The following is a 26,160-nucleotide window of genomic DNA, read 5'->3' as shown; positions in this document are numbered from 1 at the left end:
TCAGAATGGGGGAGATAAGGTTACCTTTGTCAGGGAAACATGCTGAGGAGCAGTGCTGGGAGAGGGACAGTAATGGACCCAAAAATGACAGGTGTGGAGGCATGCTGACTGGTGATGCTGGGCTGATGACCTACTGAGTTGTAGCTGATAAGTATTAACATTTGAAATCTATCTGTTTCAAGTTACTGACTACTTTCTAGAAAGGGCTCCATACTTTTGTAGACATTAAAGGACAGTTCCAGCATGATTTCAGTTTTTTCAAATTTTTTACTTTTTCCATCACATAAATGTTAACTGTGACAGTTTTAACATACATGCAATGCAATTAAAGATATTTTAAATCAGTTTTGCTATACCTCTCGGGCTCATTTACTCTCATTCAATTCCAAACAGTATTGAAAACAACTCCGGACACTTCTAATTTGGTTGGTAAAGGTGATCCATCACTGTGAACCAATCGCGTTTTGAATAGTTGCATCAAAACGGTAATATCAGGGTATTTAAACCTTCACATGAAAGAAGTTGTGTTTACCTTTTCATATTGATGCACACATTCGGGAACACAACGAGAGCCGAGAGGAGACAGGAGTGGGCATCTTACTTCTGCTTTCTGCTTCTACAGTGAAAACAGTAAGGGGAAATGTGTAGAAATTCCAATCGCGCTTGAATTGTCCTTTAATTTCTTAACTTTGGTCTGTGTTCAACATGTTGTATGCTGTTAGTTGTAGGAAAATAGGATCACAGGCGATGGCACTGCAAAGCTGAAACCTTTCTATAATCATCCAGAGGATCTTATGCAGTTCCCAAACTTCCCTAACACTGACCTAGGAATGATTAAGACTTTTGAGCCCTGCATACAAACCTTGCTTTGAGTTTTTATGGATTTGTTTAGTGGATACCTTGAGTGTTTTTTTGCATTGCCCCAAATGGAAAAAGCAACTGCATAAATATCCTGTTTGGTTTGAAAATTTGTTAATAGCGTGAGCTTGTGTAGAGAAATCCTTGGCATAAATGACAAAAATAAAGTACCGCTACTTTTTTTTTTTAGAAATGTAACTGTACGACAAGTCCAGGATCTTGTCTCAGGAACTCTATATTCCAAGGCACGGCACAATTGTGACGTACAATTTTTTACAACCTTAACTTCTGAAAATGCAGTGCAAATAGTTCATGAAGGTATTCAAGATCCAACTGTAATCCTCGAAAAATCAGATAACATACTTTACTTTTGTGACCGATCGAATTACGTACATTAAGGATTACAGTTACATTTCCTGTCTGACACTGACAGCATCAGGCAGTGGGAAGTGGGAGTGGAACCAGAAACAGGTGATGAAATTCTCTTTCATTTTTGTGTGTGCAGGGAAGGGCCATGAATGCACTTTGTTTATTATTTCTGTCCTTGTCTAGGACGACAACTTAGGGACACTTGTAGAAATGTTATTTATTTGGCAAAATTGTGCCTTTTATTTGTTTTTCTTTTTAAGCAGCGTGCCTGTTTGTGAAGGTGTGCCCGTTTATGAAAGCTGACAGGCAACACGGCGCGGTGTGCGAACGCTGATCCAAACAGGGCCGGACAAATGTCTGCACACACACCAGCATTCTGTCGCTGGCTGCCCGCGGAGATGTCAAACACAATGATGTGGTGAGAGGCTGCAGGAGAGCTCCCTGCTAGGTACTAGGAACACATGACACACACACATACAGAGACACACACACACACACACAGAAGAGGGCACACAGACACATACACAAGCATACACACTAAAAGGCATTACAAAACATGGCTTTAACATGCACTGAATGTGGCTTTAACATGCACTGAATACCCAAGGACACACATATATTACACCCTCCCCCGCCCACACACACACACACACACACACAGACTTTACTGAGGAAGCACGTAACAACAAAGCGGTTCCTCCAACCTCATCCACGGACAGATTGGAATGATCACCTGTCTAGCAAGCACAGGCAGCGTTCACACTATTCATCTCGCTCTATTGTCTAATTTCGAAAACTCGATAATTGTGTTAAACATGTCGGACCCCCGGAGCCCGAACAATCCAGTGAATCATTTGAAAGTGCCCCAAATTCATTAATTACAGAGTGTGTTAATCTCATTGAAATGGGAGGGGATGGAGAGAGGAAAAGGACCCTCATAACTCATCCAATTAGGTAATTGAGTGCTACTTGGATTAGAGGGAATGAAAGGAGGAGTCCCACTGAGACTAGTGGAGGACTGAAGACTTCTGGTTCCACACTGAGAGAACAGAGACAGTAGGCTCCAGATTAGAACCAACTAAAGATGATCCTATCCATCTAAAAGCTGAATATTCACTTAAAGACTTTCTCAAACTCTCTACCTCTAGCCTCTCCTTGAATTTTCAAGGTTTAGGCCTTGTAACTGAGTGAGTTACAAGATGTACATGAGTAAGTGAAACTACGCTGACTTTAAAAAGTCCACCTGTTAACACCAAGGTGCTGTGTGTACTTGTACCTAAGAGAATCACTGAACAAAATATTTAATTCATGCGTTGACTCAGCCACTACAGTTAGGAAACATGCATGCCTTCTACCGTACGTGGAAAGCTTGATCTTGATGCTGAATCTGTTTGTTCCTCTTGCTGCAATGAAATATTTTTTGAAACGCACAAAACGTGTTTATAATCATCTTTTAATGTGCGTAACCTTTGGCCTATACATTAATTTGTTTTATTTTTGGTGGAATGCACCTTTTAAGTCTTGCGCAGTGAATATTGGTAGCTTTTTGCGAAGAATAATGGAACAAATATTAATAATAACATATTATTTTTTAATGAAAAGGAAGAGTTGGAAAAAGAAAAGTAAGAAATGTCTGTTACAATCCGCAAAGTAAAAAAGTTTGAGAGGGTCAATCATAGAGAGAGAGAAAGTGTGTGTGTATGCGCATACACACACACTTTCTCTATACACACATGTGTATATATCTGTGTGTGCGTGTGTGTGTGCGTGCTTGTGTGTTTTTGTTGAGCGGTCTGCCTGTCTGCCTGCAGAGCGGTCCAGATTATGCATGAATCTGGCTGCTTATCAGCTGACCTTTAAATTGGAGCCGCAGAGCGACTGCAGGCCCAGGGGCTGACGCTCGCACCTGATTGGCTGGTCCGCCTCAGACCTGCTGACAATAGAAATTAACAGAGCCAGGTGGGCATATCCGCGGGGGAAGGGGGTATGGGTGGGTGGGGGTGGTTGCGGGTGGATGGGGGAGTATTGCATTAATATAAAAATATATTTCCTCTATTTTCCTCTACTGTCTTTTCTTAAGCTTTAGGAGAGGAGGAAAAAGTCATTATGTGCTGTGAAGCATGTTAAAGGAGAAGCAGGTAAGGACGGGCGAGCATGGTATTACCTGGATTCCATCTCTCGCTCACTTTTCTCTCTCTTTCTCTCTCTCTCTCTCTCTCCGGCTCATGCTATCTTTCCCTCCATCTCTTTTTTCTCTCTCGCTTTCTCTCTCTCTCTCGCTCTCTCTCTGTTGCTCCCTCTGTATTTTAATAGTGGAGGGGTTTTGGCAGGCTGTGATTGCCTGATAGATAGATATCTCCAGTTGGAGAGGGGTAGACGGAAGAGGAGACGGGGGCTGAGGATGAGGTGTGTGTTCTGTCGTCCGCAGGGACAAGGAGCTCTGTGTGTCTGTGGAGGATGATGGATTACACAGGGGCCATGGGTTTACGTGTGTATGTGTGTGTGTATGTGTGTGAGCATGCCCCCTCCGATGTGCCGCTATGTACACAGGGAAAGCATGGCGGTGAATTAATTTTTCACAACAGCAGCTGGAAAAGGTCATTAAATAAAGCAAATGTTTGTGAATGGGAATCCCCAGGAATTAACTTCAACACCAGATACGCAACTGTGTAGTCTGCTGGCAGTAAACGGGAGCATTACGTTGTATTGTGGACACGAGCACAGGTGGCTGAGCACACTGGCATACGCTTGGCCTTCTGTCAGATTAAAATGAGCTGAAAGAAAAAAAATTGCTTCAGATTGGATTTGCCTGTGTGTGTGTGTTTATGTTGGCCATTTCATAGTGTGACAGACAGTTACATGTACATGATCTCCATCCGCGGTTTACTGTCTGTCCTTGCCTCCCTGTCCACTTTGTTCCTGTCTGTCCCTGTCCTTCTGTTAGGGAGCGGGAAGGGTTAGGAGGTCAGCCAGCTCTTCCTGTTTATTTCCGTTCCAACAATCAGCGTGGGCTGTAACTGATCCCTTGTACTCATAAAGACCTCCATCATGAGCTGTGAGTGTGTGTATGTGTGTATGCGTGTGTGCGTGCGTGTATGTCATGCGATACACAGATAAAGCAAGCCCACAGAGGAAGACAGAGTGGCCAGCCACAGCACTGCATCTGTCACCAACACAAAAACCACACCAGTCGCCCAGCCACAGAAGACAGAGAGCCACCATCAGAGCCTGTGTGTGCATGTGTGTGTGTGTCTGTGTGTGTGTGTGTGTGCACGTGCGTGCGTGCATGTGTGTGTGTAGGCCCAGCAACGTGTGTGGGTGAGACCTTATCGTAGCTGGCTGCATTCCTAGCAGGAAGATAAAAGAGGCCAAATGAACCAGATCACAGCAGTGTGTGAGTAGCGTATGTATGTGTGTGTGTGTGTGTGTGTGTGTGTGTGTGTGTGTGTGTGTGGTTGCGTGTGTGTTTGTCAGTGATGAATAGGAGTTTAAGGACCCACACCTTACAGATAAGAGGAGAAAATCATCAGGACAACAGCAACAATGCAATAAACATGGACTCAAACAAATTCCAGACGAGCCCTCCAGCCAACATGAACCGCATTCAGACAATATTGAATATTCAGCAGCGTAGGGGTTGAAGGTGTCATATGACGAAAATATGTCCCCTTACTAACTGAATGAAACTGAATACAAAGTGGTTTCCGGATCCCTATCCTTCACTGGTGTTGTTATCAGTGGTTTTGGTTTCAGGCTGTTATTCTTGTCCTGTGTTGGTGACTGGGTGGGTTTGGTGTTGATGGGAGGGGTCATGGAGAAGTGAACTTGTGTACTGTCAGTCCCACACACATCTATTTTAGATCAGTGCTTTCCAGCTGTTACTCGAAACCATCCACTTCTAGAACACGATTTACTTTCAGGATAAACTATTAATATATAAGTCTGTGATGCCACAACCTTTTTATCTAAATACTTGCTGCCTAACACCTTACAAGGCTCAGCAAACTCTTTCTCTCTTCCTCAGATGACGTAGGTGAAAACAGAGTTTCCTCCTTCCTCCCAGCACAGAGGAGGAATTTGCTGGATGAGGGAACACATCTCTCCTTCATAAGGAACGTTGTTGCATTTCATTAGGGATAAGATTCATCACAGCAAGCAAACAAGAGAGCCGTGCAAATCGCATTGGAGGAATTCCTGCACTATCCTCAGCATTGTCACATACACACACACACACACACACACACACACATACACATAAAAATACACACTCATCGCTGATATGCACAAGACACAAAGCAAACAAAAGCTGAGAGAGCTGATTCAGGAGACAAAGGGTTGCATCAAGGACGGTGATGCTGTGTGATTGCTCATCATTGTTCACTTCAAAATGAAGCATTACTGTGTCATTGGCAAGAATGGCAGCCTGCTGCCAGGAGTTAAACAGTCCTATTTTTTTCCTCATTGAAAAATTCCTTCTTTACAGGCCTGGATCCCAGAGAGGACGATCTTGTGGGTAGGCCCCCCAAGCGTCCATCCATGGAGCTGGCTGTTAAGTACCATCTCTGACCCCAGAGTAATGCCTCAGATAAGGCGTACATACAGACCCATCTAACAGGTCACAACCCTGTCTCCGTGTGGGATGGACACAGAGGACTGTGTGAACACTGCCTAGGGGATCTGTCCCATGATGAAATGCTGGTGATATCTAACTGTAGCCCCGACCCTACAGCAGTGGCTGTCAGCCTATTGATTCACAGCTCTAACAACTGGAAAGACAGGGACAGAGTCGTGCTGTGTAACTGGCTGGGACAGTGTGTGTGTGTGTGTGTGTGTGTGTGAGAGCATGCGTCCATGCGTGCGTGTGTGTATCATGTGTCCGAGGCTGGCAGACCTAACAATGGCAAACAGAGAGGGACACAGACGGAGAGCTGGTCCTTCATCCACACTGAAGCCAACAGCTGCATATGGGACACAACAGATCCATTCATGGCAGATATACACAGATGTGGACACACACATACGCACACACCCTTGGCACACACTGGACAGTGGCTCCGTTGTGGCTGAGGAGATAAGAGGGATGCCATGCAGGCTCAGTGAGTTATAGTGTGGGAGAGCCAAAGGGAGATGTTACCACACACTACTAGACAGTCCTCTGTGTCTTCTAGTGTACTCAGCACAATGATCGTGCCTGTCTGCTGGAGGCAGTGTGTTGGCCGTGGTTGAGACAGTCGAATGAGCGTGGGATGAAGCTGGAGGTGTAAATAGGTTATATTAGATAATAAATGGACTTCAATGAAAGCTTTGATATTGATGTAAACATGTCACATGAAATGAGAGAGAGAGAGAAAGAGAACACAGAATGTTTGGTCCCTAAAAGAGGAGCATCTATTCTCTCTCTGTATTTGAGGTCTTAACTTTCTATGTTGCCAGGGAGTGGGTGGCACAGGACTGGTGAACTGACAGCTCATCTAGCACTAAAGCTCCAGACGGAGAAAAAAAAAACATGCTAGCAGGGCAGATTCCAATCCAAAACTTATTTATTTATTTATTTATCATCTGTGAACCAAATCAAGACATCAGTTTTTGTTTGCCTGTCATGATGATGCTTACATTATTGTCTGTCTCAGCTGTCACCACACTGTAAAATGGCAAGAATTAATAATTCTTTAATCAGGGTTCACACACTGGAACATCAAAGTTGTTCAAGGTCTTGTTTGGTGAAATTCAAAGGCACAAAATTGGCATGTTTTGGGGTGAGACATGATGTTGGTCAAAATTGGACATCATAGAGGCCTCACTTTTTACTTATGATTTTGTCAAGTCAAGAAATCATGGTGAAATAATGAATTTTAAAATTCCTGCTATATCAATGCAAATATCTGTAATAGGGTTTTTCTCAGGATGTGAAGTGCTGAGAGCTGAGTCATACTGATGAATTTGGGTGGTATATTTTCTTAAAGATCAAGCACTCACAAAGCCATCCATTCATTTTCAAAAAACTTTGAAGGCCTTATTTTACTCTTTCTCAAATCCAAGGACCGTGGGAATGCTGTTTAATGTACTGTAACAGACATAAAAGCAGAATGGTGGCATTTTGAGAGTTACTTGTTGTAGGTGAAAGTGCCCTTGTGGCCCATGTGTAGACCTACAGGTAATTCTTCCACGGTTCCCACCGTGGCTTTGATGAAAATTCCATACCCTTTCAATGACTTTCCATTACTAAGTAAGGACACCTATGACTTATGACCTATGACTCATGACCTAAACATTTTATTCCTTCCTGGTTTGGTAACATTATTTTTCAGCTCAGAAAAGTTCTTAAGGGGTAAATAACAGATTATTTTCCACTGCAGTTAGGCTTACTGTGGATAAAAACAGCTGACAACCACCATCTAATGAATTAAATGATGGAAAATACTGTATATTCTGGTACATTTTGCTAAATTAGCCCATATGTAAAATTCCCTCATATTCCATGACTTTCCCTGTCTGGAATACACTTCTCAAAATTCCATATTCCAGAAATTCCATAACCAGCAGAGACCCTGTTCTTACGCCATAACCAATTATCTAAATGTAAACAAAATAGTAGCACTACCATCAAAAACCAAAACCTGAAACATTGTTCATTGTCAAATTGATAGATAGAGCTATATATGTTATTATGAGATGCGTTTGTCATGTATTTTAAAGCTTTATATTTGCAATGCTACTGTAGTAAACACTGGAGTAAAATACTGTGTTTCAAGTTAAAATGGGTTTATATAGTTCAGTACAGCTTATTATCTATCTGCGGGTCAAATTTGAGAAACTACACATATAGCATAATATAACAGAAATGTGTACAGTCATAATATTCTAGCTTGGGGCTCAAAATCACTCTACTAGGTGCCTATAGATTGCAGAACTAGAAGCACTGTCCATGGTTAGCATTTTGGGGCGTGTGCATTGGCAGCTGTATGGAGCCTCTGTGGTCCAGAGCAGTCTCTCTGGGAGAGGTCAACAGCAGGGAGGTCTGCCAGGTGAGAGGTTGGCACAGGGTTATCGATGCTCGCCAGAGGAAGACAGACAAGTGGGTAGGAAGGCAGACAGGCAGGCAGGCAGGCACGGTAACTACCAGGCAGAGATAAACTATTCCTGGTGGGGTTCTCTGGCCAACCGCTGAGCCTGTGCTGCGGCGGAGAAACCCGTGCTTCAAACCGGTTTAGGGGATTGATTTGACAGCTAATTTACAGAGGAGATTTGCATAAGGCTGTGCACTAATAAGGCAGGCTTTTCTCTTCCTTCCTTTGTCTTCCTCCACTATCTCTTTCTGATCTCTCTCTCCTTTTTTTTTTTAGACCCCAGAAAATAGTAACAGATAATGTAAGCGAATTAAAGAGACAAGAGATTCAAATTGGATATTGATTAAGAGACTAAAGCCTTGTGTTTTCTCCTGTTATAGCCTGTGTTTAAGTGATTGATTCACAATGTCACTCTTCACATCCCACTGACTGTGTGGTGAGTGGTGTTTGGGATTGGTTGAGCCTCTAAGCCTTCAATGGGCCCACATCATGTCACACCATGCTAAGTGCTTTGACACTGCCGCACAAAGAGCCCTGCCTATCTGATGCCAATCTCCCTGGGTCCTGGTGTCACCCAGGTGGAGGCTTTCAGAGAGAGCAAGGACACAGTCTCCTCCTCAGCAGCCCGGCACAATGCAGCCTGACTGACAGCAGAAAGGAGAAAATGGAGCTTCTCTGTCAAGAGGATGTTTAAGTAGAGGGAGGAAGAGGAAAAAGGATTCCGGCGCATACATGGGATCCACAAAGGAAAGAATGGGTGGAAAACAGGATGCTTTCTGCCTGGAGGTCACACACACACACTTTCATACACACACACACGCAAAGTCTACACTTCTGCATAGGAATGCGAAGAATTGAACAGCTCTCTGGAATCACGTGGTTGGACCTTAGCAGTAGCACAGGCTTACCACTACACATGAATACACATGAATACATATGATTGCCTTTCTGAGGAAGACAGGGCGTTTGCCGTTGGCCAAATCACTGTGACCAGATAAGTAGTAGCACTGCTAGCACACAGAAATCATTTATAACACATAGGGACAAGCTTGCACGATGACCGATTCCTCACAAGTGCACAGACACACTGTGCTGACATACCATCTGCTCACCAGTTAACACTTTCTCAGCATTTTGCATGGACTTGGACTCACTGTTCATGTTCTTAAAGATGTTGAAGATGGGGAGTATCTGTCTGTAGTAGGGCACCAAGGCCTGTCCCACCATGTCTCCAGACACCACCAAATGCTGCAGGATCTTCAGTGTGGTGCACATCACCTGGCGGTTCCTCGTATTCAGGGCGTCTGCAGGGACAGGTCAAAAATGGAAAAGGTTAGGGATCATGGCTCAGCTCAGGCTAATAGGCAGAAGGAGCTGCTAGGAGTCTGGAAAACTTTTGAAAGACCAATTTGGATGTAAACTAGATTGGTTTACAGGCTCTCTCTCTCTCGAGGCAGGTCGAGGCGAGGTGTAGACGTAGACGTAGAGCGGTTGTGATGACCGCAACTATATAGTACATAGGAGTGGGCTTAGCAGACACACCGAACCAAAATACACATAAATCTTAACCCCCACACATTCTCTTCCCTTGAAAGCATTTCTTTTACAGCTGAGCTTTGATTTAGACTGGCTTGGCTGCAATCAGTGATTTCAAATGCACTGGGGAGGCAGGAGTAAGTGAGAGCCAATCACTGGGCAATTTGGCCCACAGCTGCACTTAACTCCATCTCCCACTGATAGAGAGAACAAAGGAGAGGGATGGTGGGAGAGATGGAGGGCTAGAGAGATCAAGAGAGACAGAGAGAGAGACAGAGAGAGAGAAAGAGAGAGAGAGAGGGAGAAAGAGAGAAAGAGAGAGAGAAAGGAAACAACAAAAGACAAAATGACAGAAAGAGAGATTAAGAGATGTGACAGGCAGAGTGCAAGGGGTTAGAAAATAACTGTGATTAGCAGCCAAGACTGACATATTTTTGCAGTTCTTTATGTTTGTTTTATTTTTGCTGTTTTCTTTTTTTTTCTGTGAGCTTGTGTGCATGTGTGCTGGCAATTCCCTCCGTGCAGACCGTGTGTTGACAACGGCACACCCTAGGTTAGAAAAGCAGACCTAGGCTATTTCTCCTTATGAAACCTTAAATTGTCATTTGATGCATACTTCCAGAAAGCAAGGACAGTAATAGCACCGCAGCTCCTATTTTGCCAGTAAGCACTTCAACAAAACTAAAAGGCATGAAAAAACATTTCAAAAGAAAGAGTCAAAACAAAGAAAATATCAGCTAAGTGTGAGAGGAGAGGCTGAGAGCTTGTGGCTGAGAGAGTGGAGGCAAATGAATTGTGTTAGCAGGTGAGAGAGTGAAAGAGAGAGAGCAGAGAGAGAGAGAGAGCAGCACACTCTAAAATATTTGTGTATGACAGAGCAGTCGGGGATTGGCATACTGCATCACCCACGGCCTGTGTTAAAACAGCTCATATGCAAATGCATTGCAGTCACAAGTATACACACACACATACAGTACACACACACAAACACACACAAAACACACACACACACACACACACACACAGTCATGCTGTTCAGGGGACAACACACAGTGTGACAGGATGACAAAGGAAAAACAGCGCTCTGGAGAGGTGATACACACATGCACATGCACCAGAGGACACACATGTACACACACAAACACACACACACACACACACACACGCACATACATCAAAGCAGTGAGGAAAAATGTCATCCTCAGTCACGGGCACAAGCAGCACTGAACATGGCAGCAACTACTAAATGCAGAAAGTCACGTTATGTAGAAAATAAGTCATTTAAACTGTGGTGGGTTGATTGCGTGAAGTAAAAAAAAAAACATTTCAGTCTTTCCATTTTCCGTTTAAGGTAGAATACAGTTGTATATTTGTGTGTGTACCTGCACTTGAACCAAGTGTGAACCAAGTGGCCAAAACCACGGAAGTGGCGGCAAGGGCAGCTCCACTAACGCCCATTAGGGGCTGGCTCCAAAAAGACTCTAAACCCGGCCAAACTCAATGCAAGTCAATGGGACCACAACCCAACTTCTTACTCAAAATATAAAGTCAAGAACAAGAGGTTATGGCCTCTTCTAATTTCACCTCTTCTAATGTGTGCCCTAATGCCGATTTACAAAATAACTGTGTCATTAACGGGATATAATGGATATAAAACATGGTTGTTTTCTTAGTGATATACAGTTCGCCTGGCCAGTGATCGACAGGTCGTTGATTATGGACCAATAGTAGGCAGCACTGCGGCTGTGCAGACAAGTCTCACTTTGGCTGCTCTAGCTCCGTGAATGTGTGTTTATGCATGCATGTGTGTGTAAATGTCCGTCTAGCCGTGTGTGTGTGTGTGTGTGTGTGTGTGTGTGGGTATACAGAGGACCAGTGGTACAGATGATGCCGAATGAGTTAATGTATTGTGCGTTATGCCATCTCTCCATCTCTGCCTTAGTGTCTCCCCAGATAGACAAGCGCTGAGATATCTGCCATCACCAAGATAAGGTGGAATGTGGAATGACAGGAATTTCAAACCTACATAACAAACAATGAAATTCTAATTACCAGCCAGCGCAAACAATTTTCCCTGCTGTGACATTTGGACCGCGGGACTGTTCAATTATTCATCGGCACTCTCGCCTTGCTGCAAAAAAAAAAAGAAAAAAAAGAAGAAAAAAAAGAGAGAGTGGGGGAGTAGGCAGCCAAGAGCCGGATGTATTAACGCTGGTACAAAACCTGTGTTGGGACAAATCTGAATAAAGTAATCATCTATTCATGCTGGGACCTGTTCCATATTCAGTGTGAAAATAAAACAACGGTGACCTTGTATTCTGTTCTCTGTGAAATGTCAGAGGTAGGGTGACACATTGGGGAGTTTAGCGGTGAATTGCTCTCGCTCTATGTATAAATATACTTTTCAGATCAGAAGGAGATGTTCCTGTGAAGAGGCGTAACTGAGGATCTTCTTGTAATGAAAGTCTCATTTCGGTTCAAAGCTGAACAAATGTTATGCCAATCTACCGGGGCTCAATAGAGGCATGGCTCTGAATCCTCCTCCCTATTTAAAGAAGCCAGAAAATCCAAACCACGGCATATGACTAACATGTTACCCTTTCTCCCCAAGTCATGACGGCACTGCTGGGCTGAATAGATCCTAATTTCTTTACTTCTACTTAGAGAAATGTCTGCACTGCATACAAAATAATTTTCCTTATTATTTCTGCCCATTCAGTTCAGTACACATTAATTTTTACATCAACGGTTTCATCCCAAAACACTATATGTCCATTTTGGAAAAAAAAGTACTACCTTAGTCAGTATTTCAAATTTAAATTAAAAATTCTAAATAAATTCATAACTATTTTGCAAGCAAGAAAGTATGATAATGACTCATAACTCTAACAGTTACCCATAGTGTGCTTTACTTTGAGAAATCATTTTATAATAGTAAATGTCATTTTTTATTAAATAGTGGATATTTAATCCCAAAACACTGTATGTCCATTTTGGAAAAAAGTGCTACCTGAAAATCATCAGTCAGTATTTAATTAAATTCATAACTATTTTGTAAGCAAGGAAGTATTTTAATGACTCATAAATCTAACAGTAGTGTGCTTGAGAGTAAATATCATTTTATTAAATAGTGCATTTTTTATTGACACTTTTTCCAAATAAAACTTCGGCACTAAATGTTTTTGTTGTTGGTTTAATTTGACCCCGCATGCCTCCTGCTCTATCGGTCTCTCTATCACTGGGTAAGAGGCAGAGGTTGTACAATTGGAGGGAGTTCAGTGTTGAAGTCACCGAGGACAGGGCCTGGAGTGTGATGTCAGGCAGAGCCTTCTTCATTGTGTATTCTCATTGGGTGACCTGGAGTCATCATCAAAATTCACCAGGGCCTGACGTGACTCAGTCGCTCTGCAGATAAGAGCCCGCCAGCCACATTGAAGATGTATTAACGTCAGAGGATAAAAAAAATATATATCTTGCCATTTTAGATTGCAGACGGCTTTTTACTTTCTTCCTCTTTCCTCCATCCCTCCTTCTTTCCTGCTCCATAGAAAAGTAATTAATCTGCAACAGAGACACGGACTGGCGGCTTTGCCTTGTGGATGTGGCGAAACAGGCCTGATTTTTAATAAACCAAGAAGTTAATAAGGAGCAGGCCATTTAAAATTCCATTATCAGTGTGAAGTGTGTGTTTTCATGAGGAGCATAGCCATCACCTTTGGTCTGGCCTCCCAAAGGCAAATGGCCAAAACTGCTGAGGGCTTAGGAATTATAAACTACTGTCTGAGTGAGAGAGTGAGCCAATCACTATGTATAATGTCAAGCTGTGTGTAAAGTGGGTGTTCGGCTTTTTGATAAAGGGCAGAAAGGACATCAGGCATTCAAAACATTGGAACTAGCTAGAACTGGCTCTGAAAAGATGCTAGCAAATCATAAATATATATATATCGATCGATATCTATTAGGTTTGAGAGTGCTGTGAATCAGCACATTGGTATGGCAAGACAGTGATCAAACTTAGAATTTATTCAATCAATTTGACTTCAGTAAATCAAGTGGACAAGTCAAATGAAAAATGTAAATGTGAATACAACAATATTACAGTAAAAAAAAAGAAGGCAACAAACACGCAAACACAAGAATGCAGTTGTGTTAGTCTGTGAGATGTGTTATGGCTAAGCCCTCGCAGTATGTGTTCAGCGCAGTATGTAATGTAACAGAGTTTACTGCTCTCCCTCCCAGGGAGCATGGTGTGCCAGGGTCAGTCTGTCAGTGTGTCTCTGTGTCTCCAACAGACCCTGCCTACTGTTGGCCGTTCTGCCCCTCTGCCTCCACAGACGTCCAACACCCACACACATATATGGGGAACACACGCATACACACACACACACACCACCAGCCAACTGCCCGTGACATGAACACTATCCCAGGCTCACTGGGCGCCACTTAAAGGCTCCCACTTTGAAACAGACACTCCACTTGGCAGCGGCGCCAAACAAAAGACAGTGTGTGTTTGTGTGTGTGTGTGTGTCTGTGCATGTGTGTGCTGAAATGTTCAAACATAGGCATAACTCTGCATTCTTCTAACGCCTGTGTGTCTCGTGTAAGGAAGTGTGTTTCCCTCCTTGTGTTTATCACATAAGAAAGCTTCGCTGTTCACGTCAGTCTAAATTCTGATGTCTATTTTTGAAGCCAGAGACCACTTCGCCCTGGGATATGACCTTTCCGCCCACCGCCCTCTGCCAACTGTGCGTGTTTGTGTGAGTGTGTGTGTGTGTGTGTGTGTGTGTGTGTGTGTGTAAAGGTAAGGAGGCACAACACGATGACACAGTTAAATGTAGCATGCCCCGGCATTCATGGCAGATTATCAGGCCTGGTTTTGGAACCAACTTCTTCCGGCAAATGCAAAAACAAGGACGCTTTGCCCCTTGGGTTAATGTAATAATAGGAACAGTATGACTGCAAAGCCATATTAGGACTCGCCACAGGACCGCTCGTATGGTAATGTTAGAATCAGTTGTAGTGCGAGGGTGTAAGACAGGTGAGTAATGTAAGCCTATGCCTAGCAAATTCTGTTATTATATTTTGGTTGCACTTGAGGCATGCCGCTGAATTGACATGCTATTTTGTCTGCGAGTGGCGAGTGCTGCTGTGTGTAATTATTCAAAAATGTACTGTATATTTACATATATAATTTGAAGCCAAATAATTCTGACACACATATTTATTTTACATTCAAAAACGTCAAAACCAAGTGCATTTTGTGAAAATAAAAATAGTTAATGTTTGAATTTAGGGCACTTCTTCCCAAAATATATTTTTCAGCAGTCTTAAGATAACAAACATTTTAAACAATGCTCTAATTTCACTTAACAGTATTATTATAACGGTATTTAACAGTGTGTGCCACGTCTTCCAGTGGTAGATATCTCATTTTGGAACAAAGGTTGCGAATAGAATTCAAGGCTTAAGTTTGTCAAGTTTTGTCAAGTTTAAAGAGCTTGTTGAGAAAAGAGCTGTGTGTGACTGAGTGCAGGCTCCCGCCCAGACTTACTCTTGATGGGCATGATGAGTTGGGGGATGAGAGGCAGGATCTTGGTGCCTCCGTGGTCCAACATGTCATGGACTCCCTGGCGGGCGAAGAACTCATAGGGGTGATCTGTCTCACATAGCCCATCAAAGAACATAGGCAGGTAGTGGTAATAGTCCAGTTTGTCAATCTCCACCTGAGGAGAGGAATTTACATTTGCATTTTAGGCATTAGCTGATTCTTTTATCCCAAGTGACTTACAAAGAGTGAGGTGGTAGAGTTTCTGTCCTTTGCTCAAGGACATTTGTCGGAATATATGGCTGTTGATGGAGACATTAGTGGATGCAGGGATCAAACTGTTGGCCTTCTGGTTACGGAGCAGTCTCTCTACCCGCTAAGCCACCCTCCTAACTCATATTCACACCTGTCCTGTGCATACAAGCACAAAGAAATACAAACAGACACACACATAGGGATAGATATAGCAGAGGAAAATTCCACATGTTCTCTAGAGAATCAGTTATTGCCACAAAGCTCCCTTCATTCCTTGCCCTTTCTCTTGTTTGTCCTTGGATTTGCACAATATCTAGGGCTAAAGCTTTCCTTGGAACCCCTACAGTAAACACACACATACATGCACACACACATAAACACACACGCGCGCATGCACACGCAATAGTGGGGGACAGCTGTTCAGGAGATCATGACACAGCGACATGTGGCATCCTGTGGGCTGACACATTAACACCTGTTTACACCATTTACAGGACAGTCGCTCTCTCTCTTTCACACATACACACACACACACACACACACACACCATCAGGTCCTAGATAAAGACATTCATCCAGCTACAGGCCACAGGCAGGCTTTGATGTTGTTTGGTTGTGTGTGTGGATACCATGTAACACATTACAGTGAAGTCTTTCATGTGTGTGAGGCCTTCAGAGAAAAGACATGCAGGCACAGTGGGCTGGAAAGAACAGCTGACCCGAAAGAGGCTGTCCTTGATCCCAGTGTATGCTTGTGTGTGTGAGAAGTGCATGCATGTCTTTGTGAAGCAGAACATGTTAGAAAATGTTAGATGTAGCCATGACTCATGAGTGGATGTGTGTATCTAGTTACTGAGTGTGTGTTTATAACGTTGTGAGTTGCAGCATTGTGTCCCGATGGTGCTATTGTGGGGCAAAGGGCTAGGGGTTGAAGGGGCGATCCTGTTTTTCATGTAATGAAAGGTAATCCCTTTGGTGCGGAGGCAAACAGCCCCCAGCAGCCATCCTAGAGGACAGCTGAGCCCATGCAGAGACACCCTCTCATCCACACACACACACACACACACATACAAAAACACACACAAGCACCCTGCTGGGTCACGCTGGTTTGTGCTGAAATGTCACCAAGACAGTGACGCTCGCTGCTTTCAAGACCCCAGCGCCCAGCCGCCGGTCAGAGCCTAGACTTCAAAGCGGGGCAGACCCCCCCTCCTGCTAACCCCTCCTGACACCCCCAACCCCCCACCCCCCCCACCCCTGGGTAAACTCACAGACTGAGAAAGAGAGAAAAAGATGGAGAGATGACAAAATGGAGACAGAGAGAGAGAGCTCACACACTGTTAGCGCAGAGAGACAAGGCTGATTGCTTTGAGGCAATTTGCCGGCCAACCTTGACCTTTCCCTGTGCTTGGTCAAGATCATCATTGTGAGTCAGGCGGGCTGGAGACGAGAACAAAAGCAAACATGAGCCACGAGAGAGAAGGGGAGGAGAGGGAACGGAGGGGGGGAAAGGGTGAGGAGAGGCGAGGAGAAGAGAAGAGAGGAGAGATGACACTACTGAGCAGCATTGCTTGCTAGCCTGTGGCAGCCACTGACACACAGGGACACGTCTCGCTGCAAGCTGCTTTCTGGATTTGGCCACAGAAACAATATATACAATACAATGAATCCCACAGCAAGTTAGAAACAGAGATGTTTTTTTTCTTTTGACATTAGCTTTTGACCCGTTTGGAGAAACATGTAAACCCGAGCTGCGAAAATCTATGCATATAAAGAAAACGTACAACTTACTAATAAGGCTTACTAATAATAAGACACAGTCTTAGCTGGCACTGTGGGTAGGTTATCAATTCTCAGATTTAGACGCAGTACTATGCTCAGGATCTCACCTGGCCTGTTGTGCTGAGGTGTCGGGGGAATAATTACTTGAGAGTATTAGTCTAGGGTTGTTGTGCGGATAGTTCTGAACTCTGTAATACACTTAATCAAAATCACATAAACAAGCATTTAGGGACTGGCTGAAGATTCCAGTTAGCACTGAATGAGTGGGACAATCAACAAACATGCACACACATGCGCATGCACACACACACACACACACACACACACACACACACACACACACATACAAGCACACACACACGCACCTACACAGACAAGTACACACACACACACACACATTCCCAGAGAATCTTAATCAGCGGCTGCGCTGAGCGGTAACTCTTGCATCCGTTATCGATTGTCCGCCCAGGTTTGTTTGTCTTTGGGTGCCTGTGGGAATCCCCCTGGAACCCTAGGAGTCAATGAGAGTGGAGCACAGAAAGACTATCGGCCAAGTAGCAATTAGCCCTGGGACGGAGACACAGACCTGCATGTCTCCTTTGGTCAGCACTGCAGCAGCAGACACACAGCAACAGCAGCAGCAGCAGAGCTAGGCTAGGAGCGAGGCTGAGGAGAGGCTCTGCTCATTAAACAACAGAGTCAGAGACCCTGACAGGTACGGGAGACCAGGGGAAACGAAAACAGCAGGTTGCCACTTTAAATACACAATGGCTGTGTGTGTGTGTGTGTGTGTGTGTGTGTGTGTGTGTGTGTGTGTGAGTGTGAGTGTGTGTATGCTCAGATGTGATAAGTTATTGGGCTAGTTTTCCAGGGTGTGTATGAGTCATTAATGTTAGCCAAGCTATGGGCAAAAAAAAGAGGCTGTACAGCAAGAAAAGGAAGAATACTGTGCAAGAAAAAAATAATGTGTGTGTGTGTGTGTGTGTGTATTGTGTGTGGTCCTGTTTCATTCTGCTCCTGAGGTAATTGCTGTGGACTACACCATTATTTTTTTTTCTTAGCCAGAGAAGGAGGAAGAGGAGGAGGAGGAAAACAGAGGCCAAGGAAAGAGGAGGATGAAGCGAGACACATCGGTGTATTCATCAGACAGTGGTACTGACAAAATCTTTGAAATGGTATGGAGTATGCAATCCTGAAACAGAAAGCATGGTTTGACAACTGTTTCACAAAGATAGCAGCCTACTTTAACTATTGAGCTCTTATGCTATGAATGATTTGTTCTGGCTACACATGGAGCAACTCTGCGTTAACATCAGTGTATGAATCTGTATTTAGAGCTAGCTGATGAGCTGCTGTCAGTCACTTAAGCTATGAGAAGAGAAGACAGTTGGTTCCATTCACACTGTGAGAGTCACGCGAAGATCCACTAATCCTACTGAACATGTACTGTAGCAAGCCAAGCAGGAATGCAGGATTTTGTATACGCTAGCTTCATATGCACTTAGGATGGCATGTATCTGAAAAACACTGACAGGGACTCACACTGAGGACAGAGGTGTGTGTTGAAAGGCCTATATCGTGTGGGAATACAGAAGGCAGGCATGAACCCGCATGCACTTAAAATAACAATCCACACCACAGCAGAATTCACATCATTCTATGATTTTGACGGATGCAACCAGGCACGTCACTGCTCTGGGAAGCCATCTCGATTTCTAAACTAAAAATGTGTGGTTAGCATAGTCTAGATTTGTTCAAATAAAGATGTGTGCCAGATTATGAATCATGATCATTGTATTTACATTTTTCCAGCTGTGGGGGAAATGTTCCAGCTGTTGGGGCCACGGCAGCTTAATGACGGTAAAGGAAGCTCTCCATGAAGCAATACCTTCAGCAGCAGCTCCATTCACAGTGAACAGGAGACTGACTTTGTGGATAGTGACACAATACCCTGCGAAAAATACTGGTATATTCTCTGATATGAAGTTTTAGCATCATCATGAAGGTCATTTGGGTGTAAAAGCTGTTAACAAAGTCCATAAAGTCAGCCTTATAAATTCTATTTTGAGCAGCTCCAGAAAGTCACAGTTTGGACTCTCCTTTCTTACAGCTCAGGAAGAGAGTTGTGCATATTTAAAAATAATGATTATCCATCAAAGATCATAGACATCATAGAAAGATCATAGACATGTCAATTCTGATTGGTGGATTTTTCCACAAGTCACACACACACATACACACACACACACACACACACACACACACGTGTGCACACACTTGAACACATGAACAAAAGTCAATTTAAATTATTGGAGTCACAAATTGATTTAATCACAGTTCTTGATTGATGCCGAGATTTCACATTAAATTATTATTTTTTTTACAAAGTTAAAAAAGTATTTTTAACTGCATTATAACCTGTGTCCATTACTGATTCTCAGGGAGTGAAGATGATAATCACTGTGTTCATTAATGATTTTAAGGCAACCAAAATCCTCAAGGACTTTTAAGCCCCTAAAATACTGTGGAACATAACACCTGCTTGTATTGTACCATGATCAATATCTTAGAGTGTAAGGGCTCTATTTGGCAGATTGGGGGAGGGAACGAATTGCCATTTTCGTCAGACTCTTACAGGTGTTTTTTATTCGCCTTTGCCCGTTTGATATTTGGGTGACCCCCTGTGAACTTGACTACACCTAAGTGGGAGGAGACGCGCACTAGGGGGTCTGTCAGTAACGATCAAACAGCACAATGCAATTTTGGTGTCAAGAATTACAGAGATTTGAGCTTGTATCACCTGCCCTCACAGGCCATGTCAAAGGTGCCGAGGGTTGTGTGCATGAACAGGTCCTATTCAAAAGCGTACCAACCCTTTTTGTGGACGATATGTTTGCCAATTTGTCTTTGATAGAAATACCTCAAGCAGGAAAAAATAAGATACAACATTTTTTCTTTCTAACTATATACACGTGGCTGTGGTGTGAATGATTGTCGCCCAACATAGAACTGCCAATATGTGCTATGATGCATGGAGTACAACACTGAAGGGAATTTCTCACAACACAACTAGGCCATTATGGTGAGAAAACCTCCTTTGTAGGTCTTTAAAATAATTGATGTACACAATAAGTGGGTCAAATATTTAAACTAGAAAGCCAGCGGGCCTTCTCATTTCAATTCAATAAACCTCTGTAGGCCTAGCTAGAGCATAAGGAAAATAGTGAGTAATCAATGCGTGATGCCTGCGTAATACAATCCCACATTATCACCTAGATATTTTGGTAACTTGACCTTTTACCTATTAAATAATAAGCAATTTACAATTTCTCACCTGATACAACAACCTCTATCCCCTCAAGACCTTCCACACTGGGAATTGTGGAGTAGATGTCAGGGACTGGCTGGTAGATGCCCCCCATCTGGTAGTCAAACTGTCCCTGCGTTTGGCTCTTTGCCTAATATCACTGAACCGTTTCCTACATTGGGGAATGGTTAACCAAATGTGTTATCTCCTCCCAAGCTAATTTAACATCATGTGCCCCCACACAGTCAGTTTCCTCTTGGGAGAAGCTGTTGTGGCAGAACTGCTCCAGACTGTTCTCTTCCATCACAAAATTGTCAGAGCACCATGGCGGAGAGCACTCTGCTTTTAAAGGAACGGAAAAAAGGTTTGGTTTGAAAAGGTGGCATTATTGAAGCCAGGCCCACCACACCTATGATAATGTATTCCTCCTAATCCAACTCTGTTTCCAACTGCGCCGCAGGTGTGCCTCTCACCTCTGGCCACAAAATTACCAAAAATAAGTCGCCACGCCCTGTATGCTCACATCGTGTGCCCTTGACTGCGTTTTGCTGTGCACCGTTGATTCACGAAAAATAGAGTCCTAAGAATCATCTCACAGGTAGAATATTTTGACTTTCTTAGAGGTCACAATGAGATGAGTGAGACTGTGGAATAGGGGAAAAAAATAAGTGAGGGAAAGAGGGGTGAGCCACTCTCACTATCTCCCCTGACAGCTGTTTTCATCTAACAAGCATGTAAGTATTCTCAATTCACAGCACTGGTAGTAGAGTGCATGGTGTCAATTGAAATGATACCAAACACATGCTGGATGAAACAATTTTGGGGCTTCAAAGATAGTTCAAAATCAGGACACAGAGAGTTATGAATTTTATGTGAACCTTCCTCACACATACACTCACATACAGACACACAAACACACACTGAGATGAAAAGAAAGGGTTTTCTTTTTTGATGCAGACAGACAGCCCAGCAGTCCCAAATGGTGTGTTGAGGATTAAAGGCAGGATGGTGTTATTATAGTAACAAACATTTGCCAGAGTAATTGAAAGAGTGACCCCTTTAGACAGTGTTCCTGTTACTGTCCCTGCTGAGATGCTTCTACTGTTAACGCTGTTAGGAAAGATGAAGAAAAACACTAATAGATGTTCCAGCTAGAAACTGTACATGGCAGAGCTTCACAATACAGTAAAAGAATAAAGCTACAGAATGAATGTTGTAGGATGCAAAAAAAGGCAACAATTCAATTTTGGAGAGACCTGGCTTTGCTGCAGATTTATTTTTATGCACACATGCGTTCTATTTGTCCAAACTGTCATCATCAAAATCATTATCAAAAATGTGTTTCCCCAATTTCCTTGTTTGCAAAAGAGAAAGGGAACAAATAATACATTCTGTTTGTTTTTGTGCTCCCACTGAGAACCCATTAAAATTATTTTTCTATAAACAAGAGAGCTAATAAAAACCTATTAATTTTCCACAAGCATCACAAACTTGCCAATAGATTGTTGGTAATATTTGGCTGTGTGTGTCTGTTGTTTTGTTTATATTTTTCAAGTAGCTCATGCAGTTTTGTTGCAGACAAGATAAACAGTTGCCTCTGTGTTAAACACAGCACAATACACGCAAAGTTACAAAACACCAGTGGAGCCTTAAGCAGACCTGTATGGCTTCAGTGACAGACATGCACACTAACGGTTTCCTGTAAAGCCCTGTCTGCAAGTCTCCATAACAGACAGGGAAACAGGGCAAGAAGAAGAGAAGAAAACCGGGGAGGATGGATGAATGAATAGTAAAAGGGAAAAGGGTGGACAGGGAGTGATGGAAGGCTGAGTAGAGAGATGAAAGAGGAATAGAGGGATGGAGGGATGTAATGTTGGAGGTAGTGGAGACTGCCTCGAACCTGCTCCAGTTTTAAAGGTGAAGCAGCTAAATAAAGCTTAGATTAGGACTCTGCTCAGTGTGTGTGTGTGTGTGTGTATGCTCTGGCACGGGACCCCCCGCCACTGAGACGGAAATAGGCCAGAACAGTGGAGAGAGACAGGAAAAGAAAGGGAGGAGAGGAGCAGGAGGTAACGAACGTGACAGGAGTTGGAGAAAAAAACAGACGCAGACAATCAGTTTAATACCTGGAGCTTTCTCTTATCTCGGTGTATGCATGCCTGCGCACGTGTAGGCCTGTATGCAGTTAGTATTCACAGTTGCTGTGACAATGTGGGACAGATAGGCCATTTAAATGACCTAGCTGTCCTAAAGTCACAGCTAGCCAGCCAGTGGTGTGATTGCGGCTGTGTCTTGTCTATTCAGTAGCCTCTGCTTCTAGCTTCCAGTGATTACAGCTCAGCAGCCGAGCTTGACAACAGACAGGCAGAGTGTAATCAAGTCAGAGAGAGGAGCGTAATCAGCATTTCCCCTCCAATCAGCCCCAAAATCACTGTCTCTAATCTGCAGCCAGCCATTGATGGGTTTGATTGATAGGATGGATTTGTTATCTGGCTGTGGGGGTCCGCAGGGAGCAGAACAACAAGCAAGAGCCAGAGACACAGTCAGCTTATCAGCTATCGCTACATTTGTTTCCGCTTCCCTCGTTGAGCGAGCTGGGCTTTTCCTCACAGGCTACGACTGCAGCTCCCCTCTCATTTATCATACAGAAGAATTAAATGTGGACACTTCAAAGTACTTCCACACACAAGGGTCCCCGGGGGCATGTGTTTTCTCCCTGTTTAAAATGGAAAGGGCCAATCCATCACTGGTTGTTTGTGACGGAACCAGCAACCACAGTGAGTATTTGTGTGTGTGTGTATGTGTGTGTGTGTGTGTGTGTGTGTGTGTGTGTGCATGCATTTGTTACTTGCATGTGTGTGTACGTGTGTGTGTGTGATTTGTACATGTTAGATACTCAGACAAGATAAGGGGACAGAATAATGCTTTTTCAGCAAGCAAATACCATGACTGTAGCATAGCTGCCTGCACGGTTTTGATAAATCTGGCTTTTCTGCCTCATACTGTACTGAAAAATCCTCACAAATGTTCAAACAAATATGCTCATTTTCAATGAGTGTGTGATGAATGAGCTCCATTGATTTTGTGCATGGAGCCAAAACAATAGGGACCAAGACAAATGCTTGGTCTGTTTAAGATAACAAGGCTGCTGCACCAGGCAGTGTGACATTCTCGGATGGTTTGGAGAAAGAGTGACAGAAGTCAAGGGGTAAAAAAATTATAAATGTTCACTGTATCTGATATGTTCTAATGTAATTTATGTATCATTAAAAATGCCACTTTCATCTACTTTTTTATGTAAAAAAAAAAAAAAAATACAGATTCTGTAGTCCCACTGTGCATTTGTGGCGATGACATATATACCTAATTAACCAGCAGTTTATTCGAATGTGATCCCTAGTTGATCAGCTGCCTTAATGTCTTTTATGGAGAATACTGTAACATTAGGCTGTATAGAATTAACTAGCAAGCATATAGCATATATAGCATTCCCTCATTGTGTGACGTCATGTGAATATTATTTGCATACAAGAAGAAGATTATGGGAGTTGTTTTCAGTGTCTCACCCTGGCTGACCTGACCCATATTTGCCTTTTGGAGATCACAGCACCATGGTGACAGCTCCTTGGATATAAAATATATATATAAAAACGAAACACATGAGGAAGCATTTCAGCATTTTAAATTCAGCAAGTGAACCTGACAGTGAGCTTGTGTGCTGAGGTGTGCTGAGCCAGTTATGCCCACCTTCAGCTAGGGAGAAGCAGGGAGAATCAGCAGCATCAGTAGCAGTAGGTGGTGAGCTTTAAGGCCAAGCAGCAGCAGCAGCAGCAGCAGTAGAGGCACAGGCAGAGTGTCTGTCAAGCCTCTGTCCAGCTCCTAATGGGATGTTCTTGTTGTTGCCAGCAGATCACTCTCATCCTGTGTTCTGGACTACAGATCAAAGAGCGCCTGGACTCCACAGAGCTAGCAAGGACTGGATGGATGGAGGAGAGGGGGAGAGAGAGAGAGAGAGAGAGAGAGAGAGAGAGAGAGAGAGAGAGAGAGAGTGGAGTAGGAAGGGTGAGCAATGGGTAAGGACGGAAAGAAAGAAAGAAAGAAAGAAAGAAAGAAAAGAGACAAAGAGACAAGAGAGTGGAGTAGGAAGGGTGAGCAATGGGTAAGGACGGAAAGAAAGAAAGAAAGAAAGAAAGAAAGAAAGAAAGAAAGAAAGAAAAGAGACAAAGAAAGAAAGAAAGAAATTGGCTTGCACTGTGTCCCTCTGTTCACCCTCACAGGAAGATTACAGCCTATTATTCTATTTGCTGCTTCTATTTAGGTGAGGGAAAAGGAGGTGAAGAGAGGAGAGCACAAAAAGGAAGATAAAAGCCAACTAAAAGTCAACGGGGACTGTGAGAGTTGGATGTGGTGCTTCCTCTAAGCCTAATTTAGGGCCGCTGGAAGGAGGATATATGTCTGTGAGCAGCAGCACAATAGCAGACAGTGCTGTGGACGGTGCAAGATGGTGTCACTCTGAACATGTTTGTCCATGCAGCCATGACAGTTCCTGCTTTGTGAAAGCACAGACAAGAGGCATTACTCCAAAATGTCTAGGTTACATATTCAGTCGATGGATAGTGAAGTGGTGAGCTGACTGCACAGACACCTTAGCATCCTAAACTGGCCTTGCTAGTAGTCAGTGAACAAGCGGTGCAACATTGGTCCTCTCTGGGTCAGTAGCGGTGTCGGGGACGAAGCTCTTTGTCAGGTGATGTGGAACCAACCATTTGAATTATGACTGGCAGGCTAGCTGTGCAGGTGATGGTCTAAAGGTGAGAAAATGGATCGGTGTGATGAATAGCAAGAGCCAAAAAGCAAGGTGAGTAGAGAGTAGAGCCTGCACTAGCGTGTGCACACAGTCACAAACACACACAAACATAAAGCCTCAGCATGCATATGGCCTGTACACACACACACACACACACACACACACACACAGAGCTCCATCATCCACCTGCAGGGAGAAAGATGTCTTTCCCCGCCGATGATGATAGCCATCTTCACTCCCATGGTTCAACGCTTCCACTTGAGGCCTTTGTCAAAAGGACTGAATCCAAGGAAGAGGATTGTTTCAGAGAGCTGACTAATGTACTCTGCACACAGAGCCCTATGAGTGGGATGAAAGGTAGCTTTTGAAATGTCACAGAAAATGCAGTGGTGTGTGGTGTGTCAATGCACACATACACACACACACACACACACACACACACACACACACACACACATACATACACCGGAACTGCTACTACTACTGCTGAAAGATTAATGTTTCAATATAGCCTAACCATGATCTTTTCATAATCAGATGAATAATTGAATGCAAGGCAATGGATTATTTCATTGTTGGGATTTTGATCACACGGCTCCAGTGGAAGCCAACTGAATTCTTTTCCAGTCATCCAT

General features: G+C 43.5%; 1 protein-coding gene across 1 annotated transcript in view; it reads right to left on the bottom strand.

Annotated features, from left to right (window-relative positions):
• The window catches only part of pacrg (PARK2 co-regulated), a 119,040-nt gene that overhangs the window by 43,654 nt on the left and 49,226 nt on the right, over positions 1–26,160 (bottom strand). The window contains exons 3-4 of the mRNA XM_071519361.1: positions 15,382–15,553; positions 9,449–9,598 (exon numbers count right to left, since the gene is read on the bottom strand). Of these exons, the coding sequence (XP_071375462.1) occupies positions 9,449–9,598; positions 15,382–15,553 (322 nt within the window). The remainder of the gene's footprint in view (positions 1–9,448; positions 9,599–15,381; positions 15,554–26,160) is intronic.

The sequence above is a fragment of the Centroberyx affinis genome, unplaced genomic scaffold (genome assembly GCF_046629955.1).
Source record: "Centroberyx affinis isolate AG114_WGS23_722 - 3 ecotype Tasmania unplaced genomic scaffold, CSIRO-AGI_Caff_v1 ptg000689l_1, whole genome shotgun sequence".
In the NCBI taxonomy this organism is placed as follows: Eukaryota; Metazoa; Chordata; class Actinopteri; order Beryciformes; family Berycidae; genus Centroberyx; species Centroberyx affinis.
The sequence above is the reverse complement of the archived record's forward strand: the minus strand, read 5'-3'. Positions and strand labels throughout refer to the sequence as shown.